The 18,811-nt window shown below is 18.8% G+C and overlaps 3 protein-coding genes across 3 annotated transcripts; 1 reads left to right on the forward strand and 2 right to left on the reverse strand.

The window, feature by feature from the left end:
• Positions 1–6,960: 6,960 nt before the first annotated feature.
• MKS88_000810 (uncharacterized protein) lies at positions 6,961–7,806 on the reverse strand (the record flags this gene model as incomplete). Its single annotated transcript, XM_067219401.1, has 1 exon — positions 6,961–7,806. The coding sequence occupies one exon, from the start codon at positions 7,804–7,806 to the stop codon at positions 6,961–6,963; it is 846 nt and encodes a 281-aa protein (XP_067075591.1).
• Positions 7,807–8,318: 512 nt separating this feature from the next.
• On the reverse strand, positions 8,319–9,543 carry MKS88_000811 (uncharacterized protein; the record flags this gene model as incomplete). Its single annotated transcript, XM_067219411.1, has 2 exons — positions 8,319–9,392; positions 9,523–9,543. 2 exons carry the CDS (start codon positions 9,541–9,543, stop codon positions 8,319–8,321), a joined length of 1,095 nt encoding a protein of 364 aa, XP_067075592.1.
• A 6,200-nt stretch (positions 9,544–15,743) lies between these two features.
• MKS88_000812 (uncharacterized protein) lies at positions 15,744–16,722 on the forward strand (the record flags this gene model as incomplete). The annotated part of the gene is made up of 2 exons (XM_067219421.1): positions 15,744–15,830; positions 15,958–16,722. The coding sequence occupies 2 exons, from the start codon at positions 15,744–15,746 to the stop codon at positions 16,720–16,722; spliced, it is 852 nt and encodes a 283-aa protein (XP_067075593.1).
• Positions 16,723–18,811: the final 2,089 nt, after the last annotated feature.

Below are 18,811 nucleotides of genomic sequence, written 5' to 3' on the forward strand. Positions count from 1 at the left end.
ATATAAGCATATTTGTATATGAAATATATATATGCGCAAAAACGTTACTATAAAAAAGTTCATATAGTATCATTTTGTTATATTAATAAGAAATTTCATGTTTCTAAACTTATAAAAGGAATGTAATTTATTTTAATTTTTTACTTTTTTGAGTTAAAACTTTTTAATTGGTAATCTAACTAAAAAAAGTTTATTATTTATATTAAACTAATTGTACATAAAATTTTCGATATTTCATAAAATTTAAAGTGGGTATTTTTTTAGTGGGTTTTGTAAAAAGTATATTTAACTCATTTTCATTATAGATGATATTATAAAAAATGTATTATCATATGTGTTTACTGCAAAAATATTTTTAATATAGGTTCAAATTATTGGATGCATTAAGTGTAAAAAAAATATAAATATTTAATAAAAATTATTGTTTTTCAGAATGAACCATATAAAATTCAATACCCATTTTTAGTATTATATATTGTTGTAACTAAATTTACTCTTCATATGCTTAATATTTTACTTAAAATATGATCATAATTACTTTTAATAAGAATCCTTCAAATATTTGATATACATAAATATTATAAATATATATATATATACTCTACCTAATTATTATTTTTTATAAAATATTATATATAACAACGTGATCTTAAAATATTTAATTTTATGTACATAATATATATGTTTTTATAAGAATTAGCCAAATTATATTTATATATTTTCTTATTAAAAAATATTATAAATAAAAATTATTGTTTGTAACAGAATCAGTTATATATTACATGTTACATTTTAGACTGAATATATTATGAATGTTTAGGTGTTGTATATGTAATCATTTTTAATACGACAGAATATATGACATAATAAAAAATTTGTTATACCATTTTTATTCATGCATTTTTAACTTCATATATTGAATTTATTTATGTAGAAAAATTTGTAAAGTAAAATACATATAAGAATATAAATATATACGTATGTAATTGGATAAAATTTAAAACAAAAATTAAAAAAATATAAAAAAATTAAGTAGTTTCTTTATATTTATTAGAAATATGAGTCATATACTGATTAATTTTATTTTTATATAATTTTATAATTTTTATAAATGGATAAGAAAAATAAAATTGAGTATTTCTTCATCATAAGAACCATTTCATTTATCCTTTTAATATGATAATTCGAATGTTTCAATAATGTAGAATAATTTCTATATTACGTATTTTTTGTTGCATAATTATGAATATGATATCAAGTGAAATACTATAAATCACATATTTAAATTAATAAACAAAATTTAGATATATTATAAATATCTAGGTCATACATAGATGTATACAACAATTAAAATGAGGGAATAATCTTAAATGTCTAATGCCCACATTAGAACGGCACTTGAAACTTTTATTTGATTAAAAAGAAGAGTCTTCATTTATAAAATATCATATGAATAATGAATTTTATATGTGTTTCTCCGTAACTATGAAATGGTAATTCTATGAAAAAACTTTAAAAAATAATTAATTATAAATATTACTGATCCTATATATATTATTATATTGCTATTACATTTTTGGGAATATTTGTTGAATTCTTATTTTTTTTATAAAGTATATAGAAATGGAATACGGAAATATATACACTATTTTTTACCATTATATTTTACTTTAGCTAAAAATGTATAATTATATAATAATTTTACGTATGTTCATAATTTATCATATATAGATACGATTACTCCCTTTAGAAGTTACACTTATATAAAGGTATTAAAATGACAAAAATAATTAAGAATAATGCTCCATATGAATATATTCTTGAATTTTTATCTCATAGCTAGAAATATTTCCATTTAAATTTGAACAAAAATTAAATTTGTCTTTTCTATATTCATATATAAATATTTTTACTACAATTCCACATATAATAATTGACATACTAAGAGAACAATATTAAAATTATTGTATATTGGTATAAATATTCAATCATATATAATATCAAGAGAACAAATAATAATAAAAATTCGAAATAAGGTTTGTTAAAAAAAACATTTTTGTTTTATTTTTTTGAGTATTATTATTTCAATTTTTTTTTTTTTACTTTTATATAATATTATTGACGTTTTTATTAATACTTCCTTTCCTTTTCTTTTTTTTTTTAATATTTAAGTTATTGAAAATGCTTCATACTATCATATAAGTAATTCAAGGTTTTCTTTATCATCTTGTATTATATATTGAAATTTTAAAATTATTTATTATTTATTCAAAAAAAAATATCATATATAGCGGTATTTTCTGTTTTTAATACTTAAATTTGTGTTGTGTTTGTGTTACCATATTTTTTGAATAATTTTTATATAATTGTTATTGTAGTTTTTATAAAAATTTATATATTTTTAGTTAACCTAATTTATTAAGAAATTTCAATTTATGTAACTTTCTACACCACTGAGGAATGCTTTTATATTGGAAATAGATAAAATAATATTTATATATTAAGGATCTCTTTGGGGTTGTTAATCTATATTATTAAGTCTTCTTTCTCAGTTTTTATGTACATCATATAAGTTTTGTAAGTATCCTCTTGTTTCTTTTTAAACATCATATTCAATTATTTTTTTCCATTTTCATTGACTTTATAGCCACGATTTTATTGGAGTAAACTAAATGAAAAAATAAAAATATATATTAAAATATAATCGTTTTATGCTGATAATTATTTGTAAAAATCAACATACGAATTGCGTTAGAATATTCACATTATTAATTATAATTTTTGTTATGATTATATAAAAAAAATAAAGTGAATGTTGCTATTCATAAGATATATGTTGTTAAAATGGAAATAAAAAGGTAATTTACATTTGTGAATAGTAAAATATGTGGTAAATCATCACAAGGAATTACTTGTCGAATTTTATTGCCATACTATTCTTTAAATTTAATTAATTTATCACAAAATCATTATCTGTATTTATTTAACATTGCTTGTAATGTTGCATATAATGCTCATAAGAATTTTTAACTATTTAACAACTACCATTAGATACTTACTTTTTAAAACTAAATTTGATCAAATCATTATAATAATTTTATAGTTCTTTATGAAAATGTAAAAAAGCAGATTCCATTTCTTTAAATTTTTCCTCAAATATATTACCTAATTAGGATGAAAATTTATTATATCCATCAAACCGAGACATTTATTATATTTTTCTTTTTCATTTATTTTTTAATTCAAGTATTTACAACGTTTGAACCTATAAGATTAATTTTTTTTTTTTATTTTAATATATTTATATATTTACGTTTGTAAAATCCTACATAATATATATTTTAGCACATGCCTATCCAGGATTTCCCTTAACTCCGACATATTGAATATCTTGGATAGCATTATTTTATTCCTTACTATATTGAAGATAAATTCCACGCAGTTATTCTAAATATAAATAAAAAAAATAAAATAATAATAATAATATGTAAATTCAAAAAATCATACTTTCATAAATAAAATCATTTATTTCATATATATACAAGGAATTCTTGTAATAGCATGATATATATAATTTTTATAACAAAAAAATAAATTTTATGTTAATATGTGAACTATTATTCCATTGTATATAGGAATACGTGAATTAAATAAAAATTATTATATTCTTATGAAGTTCATAGATATAAAAGTAAAGAAATGATATATAATATGTAGATATGTGGTGTATTCCTTTTTTTCACAATTAGAATTTAGAAAATAATTAGTTAACGAAATAAACATTTTATTTTTTTATTAATATTAACATAATTCAGCGTAGTTTGTAATATATAAAATAAAAGCTTTTAATTATAAATATAATAATTCGAAGAATAGGATTGCTTTATTCTAAGAAAAAATATTTAAAGAGTAAAACAAGCCCTCCTATTATTTTTATTCATATGCAAATTATGTAATTTTGTTCTTAAGATATAGAAAAAACAAAGTAAATTTAGTACATTCTCATATAAAATGCACATTATATTATAATAACTACATAGAAATCCTTTCTAGCTTACTAAATTACCGTAAAGAATAAATATTATCTATTTTAAATTTGTAGAATTTTCTCTTATATTGATTATTATTTTATGTTTTTTAATATTATAATATCTTTCAAATTATTCCAATTCATATTTAAAATAAGTTATAATAATATATTTGATTATTAGTAAAGTGAACTATATGATTATTACTGAAATAAAAATATTAATAAATGAAAAATAAATTTAACTAAAATATAAAAATAATATATGAACATAAGTAATATATTGTTGAATGAAAAACGTGCTGCTTCAAATTGTACCTTTTATTATGGACATGTTATACAAGAAATAGATTTTGTCGTAAAAATACAAAATAACTTAATAATTATTTACAAGTTACTATAAAGGAAGTTAAAATTTTTGTTTGTTCGTTATCAAATTTAGCTTAGTATAATACCATTATTTACATTAGAAATATGAATATGTACAAAAAATATATATATTATACTATATATTGATTATAATTATAAATTAATCGTAAAAGAATAAAAAAATTGATAGTTGTCGTTATGCCTTCAATAAAATGTATTATTGTACTTACTTTGTATTTGTAACATGACAAAAGTATATATTTATATATATATTTAACTTTTGCATTATAATATATATTGCATACGTCTTATTAGAAAACATGCTTATGATTAATATTTTATATTCTATATATAGTAAAATAATTGTGAAATGTAATATCATAGTAATCATAAATTTCGTATATTTTACTTCATTTTTATCTATCTATGTTCTACGTTATATTAGTTATAGTACAGAATAAACTATGATTTTTGACACTAGAAAAATAATAAATTATTTCTCCTTTATTTCATTTATTATGTTTCTGTTAAATATATTACTCTTAGATATATTTAATATTATAATTAAATCATGAATTATCATCATATTTGAATTCTATTATATACTTAATAAAAATTTTAATTTATATTAAAAAAAAATTATATTAATTATAAATAAAAATAAGAGGTATTATTATTAGCATTATATTTATTCGCTGAACTGTCTTTTTCTTCATGAATTGTTCAGAAGTTAATATAGTTACACAATTATTATAATTCTTAAAATAAGTAATATTTAAAAATTATTAAACTATGGATATTCTATAGTTTTTTTATTATTATATCTTTCTTAATATTAATAATATAATTGTTTTCCTATTTTATTAAATTTTTTATTTATAATATGAATACTTCTTTTCTTAATTTCTTAAATCCGTTTCCTTTTTTAAAATAAAAACATTGACAAAATGCACAATATATATCCATATATTTAAGCTATTAATATAATGATATTTATATTAATTAAAAATTACATTTATATGTGTTTGTATGCTATCAATATTTGATAATTATTAATATTTAATATACTCGAAATAGTTTTAAAAAATTAGAGATATATTAAAAAATATATTAGTATTTCATGTATAAAACATAAAAGAAAACTCAATTATATATTATCCTTGTACTGTATATTTTATATTAATTAAATATTTATGTACTGTTTATCTTATATGATAAAGCCTAAGAATGTTTATTGAAAAGATATTTATATATATTAAGATAATATACTATAAAGGAATATTCATTTTAATGCTGGAATATAAGGTAAAAGCATCTAAATTCTAATGATTTTATTTATAATTCATGAAACTTGGATAAAGTTGGTACTAATAATTGATGATAATAATTATTTTTAATAAACTATTATTATTATTATATAATTTATTTATGTATTATGAGGATCTTATATTATGAAGAATACATTTATATGTTTTTATTATGTTCTTATTACCCATTAGTGATAATTATAATAAATAAAAAAATTATATTTTTTGTTATTTTAATTATTAATATTATTTTTAAGTTAATTATATTATCGAAACAATAAATAAAATGAGGCTGTAATATTATTTGAATAATAGAGTGAATTAAATAAAAATTTATAATCTACCTATTTTTACGGTATATGGTAATAGCAAAAAATTATTACATATCAAAATTTATTTTATATTTTCTCAAAATGATTATACAATTATTTTATTTTATAAATGTTAATATACAAACAAATATAATAAATAAATATTTAAAAAAAAAAGCAGATAATCAATAATCATATTAATTAGAAGGCAAAATTAAAAGGATTATTCTGTAATTACAAAAAAAAAAAAAAGATGAAAAGCGAATTTTTTTATATTCTTTTTAAAAAGTAATAAGAAAGTCACTAAAATTTTTTTATTAAAATACCACAATATGAATGTAATTATATGTTTAATTGAAAGGAAAAAAATAAAAATCATGTGATATTTCTTAAAATGTTTATAAATTAATTATATATTCCTTCATTTTCTTTTCGTTTTAAAAAAACGTTTAAACATAAGATTTTAGTACAGTTTAACTTATAATCTTATTCATATTTAACTTTTATTTCTTTAATTCCATAAGAATATTTTAAAATTATTATTTTTACCTTTTTTTTATCATAATCTTAAGTTTTTCCAAATTTAATATTTTTACAAAATATTACTATTAATTTATATATAGATATATTAACATTTTGCTATTTTATTGGGTTAAATATTAATATAAGTTTATAATATGTATTATTACATAAATAAAAATATGTATATATAATCTGAATATATTTACAAGAACTTTATTAAAAAATTTACTTTTCGCACCTCTTTTTCTGTTTTATGTTACCCATTAATTTACAAGCTTTTTATCATTTACCCCAGAACATTTCACAAAATTTATTAAATATGTTACATATGCATTATGTAATTATACCTATATATCGTCCTAATATATATTGGAAGTATATTCTGAATTTATAAAATATATTATTTTTCTTTAATTAAATAGGATTATTCCACACTGTTCTCATTATATATGGAATTTTCTGGTATATCAACTTCATTTATCCAGTCTTCTACTTCTTGGTTAAAACTTTTCTCTCCTATATAAGCTCGAATTTGTCTATTTTCATTATTTTCTAAAACATTTCCATTAACTCTAATTATTTCTTTTGTAACATCTGATTTTCTCTCTAAATTTATTTCTGTTTTCAAATCATTTATGGAAGTATCCAAATGTGATTCCTCATTTTCTATAAAATCTTCTTTTTGGGAATCTTCCACTATCATCATTAATACTAGTATGGACAGTTTTGCTAGTAATTTTTTTTTCATGTAATTATATAATTCTTCATAAGGTTCTGTCTTCTGTAATTCTTCTGTATTTAGCAGTGAAATATTGTTTTTAGTTCCTTCATTTATATCCTCATTTAAGATATTGAGAAATTCTTGTGTCATTCCCTCAAACCATTCCTGTTCCAAGTACTGTTCTATAATCTTTCGCTTTTTTGCTATCCACTGTCTCCATAAATCTTTTTCTTTTTCCGAAAATGAATCTTTTAGTATTTCATTTGGAAAATTCATTTTTAATTCATCATTATTTTTTATAGAAGCTTTTTTTTTTTTCCATTCATTTTTCAAATAATTAAACCATTCTGTTTTGTTCAATTTTTTAGAAATATTTTTATGTTCTTTTATCCATTTATTCCATAGAATTTTTTTTTTTTCAATGTCATTGATGCTTTTAGTATTATCTATTATAATTTCTTCACTGGAGAAATTAGGATATGTTATATATTTCTCTTTTGTGAATAATTCGATACATAATCCCAAAAATTCTTTTTTTTTTTTTCCCATTCATCATTTCTTAATTCTTCGAGTATTTCCATGTGTATTTCAACAATGGTTTTGAATTTGTCCTTTTTTTGTTTTGACGTGTGTACGTTATTATTTACGTTATGTTCATTTATTTTTATTCTTTTCATAGTTTCTTCGTTATCATTTATTGTGTTTTCTAAATAAACATTTGTTAATAATTCCCTTTTTTTTCTGGAAGGTGAAGGTATTAGTATTCTCAGTAATTTAATGTGTCTTCTTTTTATTATTTTTTTTTTTTTTAATATCCATATAAAAGCGTACTATAATATAAAAATAAAAAATAGATCCATAATATAAATTATTAGAATAATCATATGTTTATTATTCTTTTAAACTTTTATATTTATTTTACTTTAATAAATAGGGGAAGTATAATAATGATTATAAGGCTTGTTAATATAGTTGATATGTGTACAACAGGTGGATTTTGCGCTTGACCTATAATTGTAATTTAAATGAATAATTAGTATAGTAACTTCAAATATAGGAAATTAATTAGTATTATTGACACCTGGAATTTTAGGGGATATAGAAGAATCAGGAAGCGATGTTGTAATATCATATGTTCTAGAAGATGACGTCATAATTTCAAAACTATATGTTTCTCCTGGATCCTCAGGATTTGTATGTGATGCTATTGACTCAGGAGTTTTTTGCAATTCTGAAGAAGGAAGAATTTTAGAAATTTCTGGCACTTCAACTTGTGTAGATTGTGCAGGATCTTCAGAATTATCGCCAGTTATTATAGATGAAGCTTCAGGCGAAAATATTACTGGGAGGTGAGTTTGAGGTTCTTGTTTAATTTCTTTTTCGGCGCTACTATGCTCCCTATGTTGGGAAGGAGGATGAGATTCAGTTTCTTGTAAATGTGGTACGGGTTTTTGTTTTTGATCTTCACGCATTGGCGCACTTTGGCTTTCTTTTTGCTCCACTTCTGTTAAACTTTTATTTTCTTGAGATAGACTTCGATCAGATTCCTTTTGAAGCGGAGATCTGCATATAGATTGTTTATTAAAAATATTGGGATCCATTATGTTGCATGTTTTTCTTCGACCTTTTTGTGCTTTTATATCATAACAATTTTCAAATAGTTTTTTTTTTGTCGCGAAATATCTTTTCTCTTCTTCAATCCATTCATTATATGAGTTACATTTACTTGAATAATTACTCTCAGACATAGGGTTTCCTTGTGACTGTCTTAATTCATCCAGATAGATTTTTCGTTTTTCACAGAAATCATCTACTTTATATTTTAATTCTAAAATTTCTAAATCATTTTGATTCATAATCAAAGGACATCCTCCTAATTCATCTAGCTTCTTATAATGAGGACTTAACCATTCTTTTAGAGCCTTTTCCCACGTTGCTTTTTCTGGTAAATAATAATATGGTGGAGACTTGTTATTAACTAGATATTTAGCCAAATATAAGCATTTATCCTTTAATACTTTTTTATCATTCTTAGCAATTATGTCATCAATATAAACTTTTATGTGCTTCACAATTTTGTTGAAGAATACATCCTTCACATATCTAAAATAAGTTGAACCTAGAACACCCGAATACTTAATTAAAGTGAATTTTAAAAAATCATTTAAGCATGAATTTTTATTTTTGTTTTATTATCACTTTTTTTTATTGTAAATAAATAATTTATTAATAAATTTAAGTATAATAAAAAACAATGAATATTACCTTAGGTAAACATTTTTCCATAATGAATAAAAATTAATGCTCAAGTTGTAAGTAACAATCTGAAGGTAAAATAAAAATATACATCTTTTTATTTATCGATGGGGATATTTTAAATTAAGATAATTTAATAGGTAGGAATTATAAAATTATTATTTACATAAAAATTTATATGGGCAATACGAGATAATTAAAAGCTCTAACATTTATTTGTATGCCTGTTATATTCTTTTACGTTAAATAAATATAACTGAATATATATAATAATCATAATATGATATTAAATTAACATATATATCTTTATATAAATGGCATGCACCATATATAAAGAAAAACCCAAATACAGAAAATAACAAATTGCACATAAGTAATGTTTATAAGTAATATAAAATTTATTCTGTACAGTTATCTTTAATATCTATATAACTTTTATTTTTTTTCTTATTAGTAAGAACATATAAATACTATTATAAATGAATTAATGTGAGTAATTCTTTTTATTCTTTTTTTTTTTGTAAAATATATAATCTATATACCAAAAGATTTATAATACTGAAAGAATATTTCTTTTTTATTTTATTACTTTGATATTTATTTTTTGTATTAATCATTTTTAGTGCTATATATTTTTTGTTAATACATTTTATGTTTACTATTTACCGTCTATAAATGAGTACCACAATATATAAATTATATTTAATTGTCTCTATGGTTACCTAAAGTACAAACAAATAAAATATAATATCACTTAATATTATAAGTATATTTATACATATCATTTACCTAAAAATTAATTATTTATAATGTATATTATGGAATTATAAATTATTAAAACGGTATAATTTAATATTTATTTATATGTTCTTCGGTATGTGGCTATCACCACTTCTGGGTATATATAATTGAACGTGCAACAAATTCTATTTAATAAAATATATGCCTAGGTATACGGATTAATGAATATAAAATTGTCTACTTACTATAAATAAGAAAAATTATTAGTTGTACTTATAGCAAAAATATTATACTATAAGCATAAACATAGGTAAAATAAATTAAATACTTATACTAAAAAATAATAACATTACAATCACAGGTAAATTACATAATATATTATGTTAAATAGTACAATAAATACTGAAGTATCATAATTATATTTCTGTAATTATTAATATATATGTTATAATATAAATATTAAAAATATTTAATTAATTTTTTTGGTTTCTGCTGAATTTGATAAATTTATGTAAATATAATTGTAACACTACTGATAATTATATTAGCATACATACTAAAAAGGATTATATAATATTTTATAATACTTTTTATCAATTCATATTATAAATGGAATTACAAGACAATATAAAAGTGTTTGAAAAGAATAGATTATTTTGTTATAATGCAAATAAATTATTTACAGTTTTAATACTTCCTTTGAAACAAGACAATATAAATGTAGAACAGTAAGAAAATTAATAAAAGAATTCTAATTTCTAATGAATTTTTGTAAATAATTAACATAATCACTTAATATGTTATAGTTATTTTCAAGGAATCGAAATTTATAAAAAATTAATTTTTTCATGTATATATAATTTTTAATTTGAAATTTTTGCAAATATATTTTTCTACTCTTTTTTTTCATTTAATTCTTTACATTCTATCATATTTCTTTTAAAAAAATTTTTTTATTAGTAACAATATATTAGGAAAAAATAATTTATCATTTATCAAGATATTATATATTTAATTTTTGTATTTGAATATATTACATATATGGTAAATAAAATACATAATTAGTATGTAATAGTAGATGTTTATGTTAAAAATAAAAGAAAATATTATTTTCTCAAATATCTGAAAGCATTTTGAAAGAGCTGCTTAATGATAATTTTCAAATATATATATACGAAATTTTTGTTTTCTTTTTTTTTTTCTCTCTATACTATTCTATAAATTTATGAAAAAATATTTTTTTTTGTGGATATATTTTTTATTATTTTATTTTTACGTTTGATCAAATTTATTGTATATTACTGCAGTGTATTCATGACATTTAATTTTAAATAATATAAAATTAATAAATATTTTTAAAAATTATTTAATATTTTTTTCTATAACTAGATCTATTTTATTTATATATTTTAAAATAATATTTATTATTGAAAAATGTGTTTGAATATATGAAATTTTCAAGTCAATAACTGTAATGAAATTCAAATATATATACGTACAGAAAAGTATATAGATGAAAATAAATGTAAAAGTAATGCTATTTAGAATACTTTTGTGGCTTTATTATATTTTTTCTTATTTAATATAAATAAACAATGTAGTAACTATAATATAAATGTTTGTAAAAATCTTATACTAATTTAAAATTATAGTTCATATTATTTTATAGTGTACTTTTTACTTATCTATGTATTCTAATACTGCAAGTCATTTTAAACCATAATATAAATGAAAAATATGATATAAAAATATATTGTATGATAAATATATTGCAATATTATGTATAATGTTTTACTTTTGTATATAAATGTAAACTACTAACAACATACTATGTAATAAATTTTTGATTATATGCTTTTACTAATAATGGAACAAATTGTATTTATCGACATCATAATAATATAAAATATGTAAAGTTATGATTATATTTTAATTAATATCATTTAATCCTAATGGATAGCATATTATTATTATATTCATAATGTGTTTAATTTTAAATTCTTAAGTTATAGCACTGATATTTTAAATATAGTGTTCTATAATCTATTATATTCTCATTATTTAATTATAAGAGTACATATGTTAATATGTGTGTTTAATTATACATTAAAATATAAGATATTCTTTATATTACTAATTTTTATTTAATTAAATGATAAATCGGTTTATCTATTGTAGTTACTTTAAAGTTACAATTATTTAATTACTAAATTATACTTTTTGTTAAATATCCATTTATATATATTATACTGAAGTATAGATCATACGAAATATTATTTATCCTAACTATATTCATGTTAATCAATGGTATGGATAATAGACATCCAATTAAAATATTGTTTTTTGATATTTTGTGCCCGTCTGCTTCATAATTTACAATTTTGCATAAAATATTTGTATTTTAATTTCACAAATTTTTTTCACATTACTAAATTAGTTCCCACATTTTTTTTTATTGTTCTTTTAGTTTTACTGTCAGTTATATAACGATATATTTGCAATATTATTATTAGAAAAAATAATTCTAATCTTTATTTCTGAATTTTTAACTTTACCCTTCAAGTGCATTATTTTAGAGATTATTTTATATTCATAAAAATAATTATTATTGAACATTTATATATTAGAATATTTTATAGATCTATATATTATATAAAACTTATTGTTTCCTGAATAAGGTAATCATATTCAGTGACATAATTGTTACCTGGCCATTATTTTTAAGTATGCATTTAAAAAGTTGTATATTTTTTTGGAATATAACAGAAAAGTTAAAAAATTTTTTAATAGTATTAAAAAACATTATTTATTTGTAAATACAAGACTATTATGGCAATTAAGCATTGTCTTAATATATAAGAGTGTTTCTTGTAGAGTGTTCACATTTTTAAGTAGAATAATTTATAATTTAAAAAAAAAAAAAACTTTATGGGAAATATTGCAATATATATTAATAAAATTATGGAAAATAATTATATATATTCATATGCACCAGAATAAGAAGGTTCATCTACAAGTGACACTAGATCCTCGAACAAGGATTTTACTGAAACCACATATCATTGAGATTCAGTGATTTTATTTGGTACATTAATATATTTTAAGATTGTTAGAGCTTTAAACATCATTACATGATTACTACGAATACCGTAATCATTTTTAATGTTTTATCATTGGGTACAAAATATATTCCAATTTCATACAACACATTTATTAATACCGTTACATATTAATTTATATTTTTGGCAATAGATAACATTTCCATATATAATAAATGAAATGTACGAATTTTCTAGAAATAGAAAGAAAATAAAATGTATCAAACATGTAAAAAAGATGAATGTTTCAAATAATTCATTTATATAAAAAAGCTAAAGAAAAAATATATTTAAAATAGTAATACTTGAAAGCATATAAATAATTAATAAATTCGATAAACATTGGTTATTTAAGTGAATATATTATTTTTTGTAGATTTCGATGTATAAATTATTATAAATATGAAAAAATGTTTTAGAAATTGAAATTTAATATTATTTTATATTTATTTTCTTTTATTTGTATTTTTAAAATATTAATAATTAAACATATAAATGACATAATAAGGAAAGTATTTAAGCTTTAGTGCTATATTATAAACGTAATAGACGTATGACATACATAACAAATAAAAGAAAAATTAAATATTTTCCTGTAAATTAATATTTTTATATATGGTCTCTTTACTTAGAGAATGTAAATAATCTAGATGAATAACTAATTGTTTTTTAAAATAAATAGATCAAAAAATACTTAGGATCAATAAATGTTTCTAAAAAATAACAATATTTATAAGTAGATATTTAGCAGTATTTTATTATATAATGCACTTATTTTTCATAATATATTTTACAATTTTTGTGTATAGATTATTATAAATTTTTATAATGGATAAAAGCGCATTATATACATAAGCATTAGGTAAGAGAAAAAATGTGAGCTGTTCAAAATGTTCGAAAAAATAGAACCTAAAAATCTTCATAAAAGTTATAATGAAACTAATATACATATTAAAAAGTAAAAATATATGAATTTTAATATATGTAAATTTTTTTTTCTGGTTTTTTTAATTTATAAATAATATTTTGGTTTCATCTGTTTTTTTTTTTTTTATGTTTTAATTATCAATTGGAAAGATAGTATTTATTAAGGAGATCAATAATATAAAGTGAATGTTCTTTTGACTGGAATATTTTTTATAAATTTTTTTTATAATTAAATTTCTAATGGTTACAATATGTGAGAGATATATATTGGAATAATATATTTATACTCATTTATTCCTGTTACCATGTAAAATATGTTTCTGCGATTATGTATTTTCAAAAGAATATATAAAAAGTAATTTATTCTTTCTAATATTATATGAATTGAATAATCACTAAGTCGTATATTTTAGTTGAATGTATTTTTATTATTTAACAGTTTTATAAGTATATTATGTCATATATATATCATTAGTAAATATGCTTCAGTTGATATATTTTTAAATTAATGAAATTTAAAGTAACGATTATATATCTGCTTTACCTTTAAAGTTTTTTTTTTTTTTTAATATTCTTATATTTCTTTGGAATATATATATTAAAAAAGAAATTTAAAAATCTATGTATATGAATGTAAAAAAATTTCTTTTATATGGAAGGTATAACTTAAACGTAATTAAAAATTGTGATTTTCAAATATTAAGGTGCAAAAATAAAAAATCACACTTTGTTTGCTTTTAGAATATATATTTCTACATAGATTAAGTAGTTCGATAAATTTCTATTTTAAAAAGAAATTATATACTATAAAAAAGTATATTTACTTGAGGAGGAATTAATGCATTTTTTCTAATTAATATAATTAATATGTTTTTTTTCTTATATTATTATGATTATTGTATTATTATAATAATTGATATTTTATTAATAAAAATCAACGTTTTCAAAATAAAAATTTATATAATCAGAATTATTAATTGTTTATACTTTTTAACATTATTAATTATTTTCTTAATATATAGAGGAATATATCATATTTATATTCTCTACATTCTACATAGTGTATAAACTCAATATTTACATATAATAAGTATTCGAATATTATTTTCATAATTTATTCTGAAAAAGGTTAATAAAAGTATTATATCATTATAACACTACACTGAATATTTAAATTATATATTTTAAATATATATGTATTAAATCGAATTATATGATTTCAAAGAAAGTTATTTTTTTTTTAAATAAAATTAAGATAAATATTACATAATGCATTTTAAAAATTAATTTTGATTATAGAATATGTAACGTATATTATGATTATGTATATTTTATTATATATTTATACAGAAATAATAAATTTTTTTTTATTATTTTAAATATTTCGTTTTATCATTAGAAGTATATTCTACTATTATTAACTTCTTCTTTATTGATTCTATTATAATAATAAATATCTGTATAATGGAACAAAAAACAAAAACCCTCTTACTTATTGATATGGTTGAGATTATCCTATTATCTTGGATTCTTAATTTTAACAGTGATGTTGTATGAAAATATTATTTAAGGATATTTGAAATCATAACATTTTTTGGTTTTTTTCTGTATTAATACCTTTTTTTTACCTCTGTATTATTTATACTATTAAATAAAAAATATTTACATTTTTTTTTAGGGAATGTTTGACATGCCATTGAATAAGTATTGCAATCGTACGAAAGAATTAGAAGCAAGAAATAATCGATTGCTAGGAGGATATAAGTATAATATCGATTCAAAGTTTATATTTACAAAAGAAGAGATGCCAAATATTGGTATGACCAACAAAAAAGATATATGTAACAGTGAGGAAGGGGTGGAAGGCAAAATGAATAAATCAAATGGATGTTCACAAAGTATAACAGGAAGTCGTAAAAAAGATATGAATAAAAAATCTTGTATAATTGAGACCAAAAAATATTCCCATTTGGAAAAAAAAATATTCAAGGAACTCGATTATGAGAATTTTCTTAAAAAAAACAGAACAATTACTGATAAGATGTACAAAAAAATAATGCTTAAAAAATACAGATTACGTTTTACTTTACCTTTATTATTTTTTTCACTGTTTTTAATCATACTCTTAGTAGATTTTTCATGGGGTTTGATTGATGAGGAGGGGTTATGGGGTGCATTAGGGGTTTCTAGCTATTTAGATAGCTTGGCTAAGGGTTCTCTGAAAAACTTTTTAGGAAAATTGAAAGAGTTAAAAGGGTTTTGGGAACCTGCTTTTAATACAGCATCGAGTGCTGTTAGTGAAATAGACGTATTATGGAATTTATTTGGTATTCTAATATATTTCGTACCGTTCGTTATATTGGGTTTCACATTAATACTGGGGATTATTTATTATCATAAAAAAGTTAAAAAATATGAAAAAATTAAGTTCAGAAAAAGGTAGATTGTATAGTATGAGATATTATTCTTTCTAAAAAGAAATATCTAATAAGAACTAATATATATTATCTTTAGTGATATTCTTAATAAATATTCGCAAAATAGTAAAAATTGTATAAGTAAATTTACATAAATATACCCGTTCATATATTTAACTGTAAAAGAATATGTCTTAATTTTTTTTGTGAATATAAATGTTTTAATTTTTTTAAATGTGTTCATTAATATGTTATCTCTGTTTAATGTCGCATTTTCTATTTTTTTATATATTTTTGTATATGTAAGTAGGTTTTTATGAAAAATAAATTTTTATGAGATAAAATTAATATATAATAGGATACTTTACACAATTATATTGAAATAGTATGTTAATTTATAAATATAATATGTGGTGCTTCCTATTTTTCTACAGATTAAGTCTAAAATTATTATTTATGGAAGTAATTATTAAAATGTATTATTCGATTTATATTAACTATAAATATGTCCTATTTTATAATTTATGTAAGAATGTGAATCAGTTTTGTTACATTTACATACATATTTGTAATTAGTAAAACTATAATATATATTGTATAAAATATATTTTATGAAATATGTTTTATAGAATATATTTTTTGTTAATCCCTTTTTGAAAAAGGTCGAGATGTTTGGGGATGGTTTAATAGAAAAAAAAATGTATATAATTATATAATATATATATTAAATATTGATTACTTTTAATAGTTTTTTAAATTAAAATTATGAGTTTTTAAAATTAAAGGAAGAGCTAAAATAATTTAATTTATTATTAGTGTATTCGGCTGCGATATTAAAGATAATTTTGGAAATTCTACTTAAATATATATTATATTGAAAATATATAGACTATATAATTTTTTAATTTTTTTTTATTACAAAACAATAAAAGAAATTAGTTTAAGTTAATTGCAGATGAATGTATTATATTATGGAATTGTTTTGTTTTGTTTTGTTTTTAATGATTATATATCTCTTAATGTGTTTTATATATCTATGAAAATAAAAATTGTCTTTATCTGTAATGAATCTAATTTTATTTTTTTCTGAAATAATAGATTAAAATGTATTTAAATATTTTTATATATATTAGAAACAATTAATAACATCTTCAAAATAATTACAATTTATTAAACACAATAAATAAGAAAAAACAATTATATTTTTATAGATAATTTATAAATAAAATGGTTATAATTTGTTAGATAATTTTTAACAATTTGTATGTAAAAAATTATATATTTTTTCGTTTTGTTTCATTTAATATATCTAATACAGAAATTTGGTTATGGATGGTTTTTCGAATATTTTTATTTGTTAAAATTGATTTTATATAGATATAAATGAACGCAAAAACATAAAGTTTATATATTTTTTAGTTATTACACTTAAATACACTTTTAAAAAATATTTTTATATAAATAAAATGTCTCATTCATGATTATTTCTTTGTAAAAAGCATACTCAAGTTAAAAGGGAATATGATATATTGTTATGTACAAGCAGTTATTCCTAGGAATGTGAAAATATATTCAATATACATTTTAATTAAAAGATCAATTATTTTTGTATTTCTTGTTAATTCTATAGATTAATATAATATATTCAAATATTTTATTTCATTCAAATAAAATATATATCCATTGATATACGTAACAGTTCTATTATAGCAATAGGTATTTTATTTTTCGTTTTTTTATTACATTATTGTTACTTATGAATATATATAGTTAAAAAAAAAAATAATAATAAATTTAGTACATGATTATAGATAATTTTCATTAAAATTATGTAATACCACTTGAACGCAAAGATTACAACTTTTAAAAATTATGGTACGAATATAAAACAGAAGTCTTAATTTGACTTTAAAATAGATACTAAATCATATATTAGATAGGATAAAATAAATTTAATTTTTTAAATATATTATACGCTAAAAAAATAATATATTAATACAAGGAGTAATTGGATCATATGTTATATTTTAAAAAACATAAAATTATATTTTTCTTCATTTAATTTTTTTTATTATTTTATTGTTATAATAAATGATATTTTTTTTTAATAATAAT

The sequence above is a fragment of the Plasmodium brasilianum genome, chromosome 2 (genome assembly GCF_023973825.1).
Source record: "Plasmodium brasilianum strain Bolivian I chromosome 2, whole genome shotgun sequence".
Lineage (NCBI taxonomy): Eukaryota > Apicomplexa > Aconoidasida > Haemosporida > Plasmodiidae > Plasmodium > Plasmodium brasilianum.